Here is a 3,507-nt window from a genome sequence, read left to right as displayed (position 1 = left end):
GCACTTCTGTTTTTTCAAACATTTATGCCCCACACAAAAGACAGATCGTCGGAGTGTCGATCTACTAATATGAAGCACAAAAACAAACACACCGCCCCGCGCGCGCGCGCGCGCGCACACATGCACGCACACAGCGCACCTGGTAGTTGATGACAGAGTGGTTGAAGTTGTCTTCAAAGACGGCTGATGCCTGATGAATGATATCAATTGCGCGAACGAGCGCACGCGTGTGCAGTTCCGATCGACATGTGTCATCGCTCTCAGCGCCACCGCTGCTGCACGGCCCTTTCCACTGGTCGTAGAAATAGGAATCAATGTCCACATACAGCGTGCAGACGTAGTAGTTGCTGTTGATGGGGCCTTCACGGCGCACGCGATCACCAGCACGAGTGCCACCATCACCACCAGCACGCATGTCACTCTCCTGCTGCCGTTGTTGGTGTTGCTGTTGCCTGCGGTGTTGCAACTCTGCCTGGAATGGGCGGGCGTGTGGCGGCGCGGTGTCGGTGTCGCCCTTTGTCAGCCGTCCGCTCGTGTCCGTGATTGTGTCGGAGACACACACAAACCGCGGCGATGATGGTGAAGATGAAGACGATGGAGATGGTGATGGTGGTGGTGATGGTGCGTAGTCGGGGTGCGTTGGCGGCTCGAACACGAGCGTGTGTCCGGACGAGAGGCGTGCAAACCCCTGCAGTCCAAACCGGTGCACGGACACACGCACAATAGAGCCGTCCACGCCACCTAAGTGGTGATGATGGAGAGGAGGGGAAATGAGAGAGGAGGTGATAAAAGGGGGGTGATGTTGTGGGTAAGTTCGGAGGGAAAAGCGGAGGGGATACATGATATACATGTATACACACACACACACACACAAACACACACATACACACACACACACACACACACACACACACACACACACACACACACACACACACACACACACACACACAATCACACAGTACACTACGCACCGGCTGTGCCCGCGAGCCAGCGAGCATCGGATATGAGGTGCGTCATGTCTTTGCCGTGGACGTTGACGGGCGGACGATACGAACCCGCGCGCGCAAACGGACCGCGCTCATGCAGCGACAGCAGCAGCGGCTCATTGATCACGCTGATGGTAATTGGTGGTAATTGATGGTGTGGAGCATGTGGGGTGCGTGGTAAACGGCGGCAGGCGTGAGCACTTGGACGCAAGCAACGCAAACAAAGCAAACAAAACAACAGCATCACAACATCACACAACATCACACGGCAACGTACACATACCAACCTGTTGCTGTCGTCTGTGGGTTGAATTTCGACTTGGACGTGCGTGCCATCAACGTTCACGACATCAAAGGTGGCGAGGGTGGCGTCTGGAGATTCGCACGCGTTCGGCTCTCGCGTTGGCATTGCCATCACAACAACCGATAACGGAGATGGACACACGCTCACGATGACCAGCACCATCGCTGCCAGCAGCACTGTTGCTGACGAAGCGCAAGGGACGCGGTAACCGCCCATTGTGTGTGCGTGTGCGTGTGTGTATGTGTGTGTGTGTGTATGTGTGTGTGTCTGTGTGTGCGTTCGTGTGTGGTGTGGTCGGTATTGGGCTTGGTGTTATTGATGTATTAGCGTTGCTGCTGTTGTCTCGGCGTTGCTTGGTCGATGACGCCAGTGCCCCTATGGCTACGACCACAGCCGCGGCCTTGGTTGTAATTTAGCTCCTGACGTGCTCAAGTAGAGCCGCCAGGGACGTGATGATTTGTCTTCTTGGGCCTGAGCTGAGATGTTCGTTCGGGCGGCAAGGGCTCGCTCTGTAGAGATGTGTTGGCCTACCCCGCTGGGTCGTGTGCAGATTGGTTGTCTTGGTGAAAGGATAGGCGTGTAAACTGTTGAGGCCCGCGCACAGAGACAGATGAAAAAACGGGCGCATGCGTGTGCATGTGTGTGTGCGTGCGTGTGTGCGCGCTGGTTAGGCCGTGTTCATTCGGTTGGCATGCAGCGACAAGTGCAGGGACAAGTACAGCAACGAGCAAAGCGAGTGAGCCATGCATCGAGAAGTAGCGGGTGAGGGGGGGGGGGAGGGGCGGAGGGCGAGGAAACGCAGAACAATGATGGTTGGGGAAAGAAGGGTGCAACGCTTACTAGCTAACAATAACTGTTGACGTGCGCGTGCATGCAACAACAGTGATCATGCGTCGACGCGTGCATGCATCATGAAAGATACACCATGCAACCGAAAACGAAACACAGGCGGCCAGCGCAGCTAGGCGGGTGGGGCTCGTGGTGACCAGAGGTGCTGAGGCGATGGTGGGTATTTCATCTACACACGCCGACGCACCTGCTCGAGGAGATGATCGTGCGTGCGAGTGATAGTGCTGATGATGATGATGGTGATGATGATGATGATGATGGTGGGTGAAGTGGTCGTGAATGGTTGGATGGCTTGGTGTGTTTGGTGCTCGTGTCGTTATGTTACTTCTGTTGTTGGTGGTGTTTGTGGGATGTTTTGTTTCTGGGCGACAGGCTTTGTTGCCTCGGATTTCACAAAAAGTGCATCGAATCAAGGCCAGCAGAGGTGCAATTGTGACTGATACGATGTATATTTAAGGGCATTGTTTCGGGCGAATGCTGACGGGATTTGAAAATTTCCCGCCATGGCGTGGCTTGTGTGTGTGTGTGTGTGTGTGTGTCTGTGTGTGTGTGTGTGTGTGTGTGTGTGTGTGTGAGTGTGAGTGTGTGTGTGAGTGTGTGTGTGCCTGTGTGTGTGTGTCTGTGTGTGTGTGTCTCTGTATGTCTCTCTCACACACACACACACTCTCTCTCTCTGTATGTGTGCGTGATCAACAACAAAGCTCGTGAAAGACAAGAAGGTGTCTGTCTGGGTTTACTCACACTCATCCACTCATCCACTAACAACGAACAGACTTGCAACACGGTCAGCGCAAGCAAGCAAGAAATGTAATAACTAATGCGGAAGAGTGCGGGCAATAACGAAGCAAATCAAGACATGCGAGACGGCTCAAATGCTGCGTGACTGGGTCGCCTCGGGTGCTTCCCTCTCGACCGCTTCATGTTGATCCCCTTCATCATCGTCATCGCTGTTGTCGCCATCCCTTTCACCCTCCCCATCATTCCTCTCCTCATCATTCCTCTCATCATCACCACCATCATCATCATCACCATCAGCTTCCCTGCCATCATCTTCTTCACCACCTTCTTCACCACCCCCATCACCCCCATCATCATCGTCGTCGTGGCCGTGTGCTGCCTGTGCTCTTCGCGCTGCACTGCGCTCTCTGTCTCCCGCGCGTGTGCGCATGCGGTTCTTGATGAACTCGAGCAGCAGTGCCGGCGTTGTCGCCACCAGAATTGCAAACGGCCGCCCCCGCGCCTCGAGCAGCGTCACCTGTTGGGGTGTGTGTGGTGGGAGGAGGGTGTTGTGTGTGTGTGTGTGTGTGTTGTGTGTGTGTGTGTGTGTGTGTGTGTGTGTGTGTGTGTGTGTGTGTGTGTGTGTGT

At 54.7% G+C, this 3,507-nt stretch overlaps 2 protein-coding genes across 2 annotated transcripts in view; both read right to left on the bottom strand.

Annotated features, from left to right (window-relative positions):
- Positions 1 to 2,461, bottom strand: part of PTSG_09113 (uncharacterized protein) — an 8,811-nt gene extending 6,350 nt beyond the window's left edge. Inside the window, exons 1-4 of the mRNA XM_004989309.1 lie at positions 2,330 to 2,461; positions 1,277 to 1,877; positions 975 to 1,117; positions 121 to 741 (exon numbers count right to left, since the gene is read on the bottom strand). Of these exons, the coding sequence (XP_004989366.1) occupies positions 121 to 741; positions 975 to 1,117; positions 1,277 to 1,509 (997 nt within the window). The 5' untranslated portion in view covers positions 1,510 to 1,877; positions 2,330 to 2,461. The remainder of the gene's footprint in view (positions 1 to 120; positions 742 to 974; positions 1,118 to 1,276; positions 1,878 to 2,329) is intronic.
- Positions 2,462 to 2,846: 385 nt separating this feature from the next.
- Positions 2,847 to 3,507, bottom strand: part of PTSG_09112 (uncharacterized protein) — a 5,605-nt gene continuing 4,944 nt past the window's right edge. The window contains exon 9 of the mRNA XM_004989308.1: positions 2,847 to 3,397. Coding sequence (XP_004989365.1) covers positions 3,011 to 3,397 — 387 coding nt within the window. The 3' untranslated portion in view covers positions 2,847 to 3,010. The remainder of the gene's footprint in view (positions 3,398 to 3,507) is intronic.

This window comes from Salpingoeca rosetta, assembly GCF_000188695.1.
Source record: "Salpingoeca rosetta unplaced genomic scaffold supercont1.29, whole genome shotgun sequence".
NCBI classification, from domain to species: domain Eukaryota; class Choanoflagellata; order Craspedida; family Salpingoecidae; genus Salpingoeca; species Salpingoeca rosetta.
This window is presented reverse-complemented; position numbering and strand designations above follow the sequence as displayed.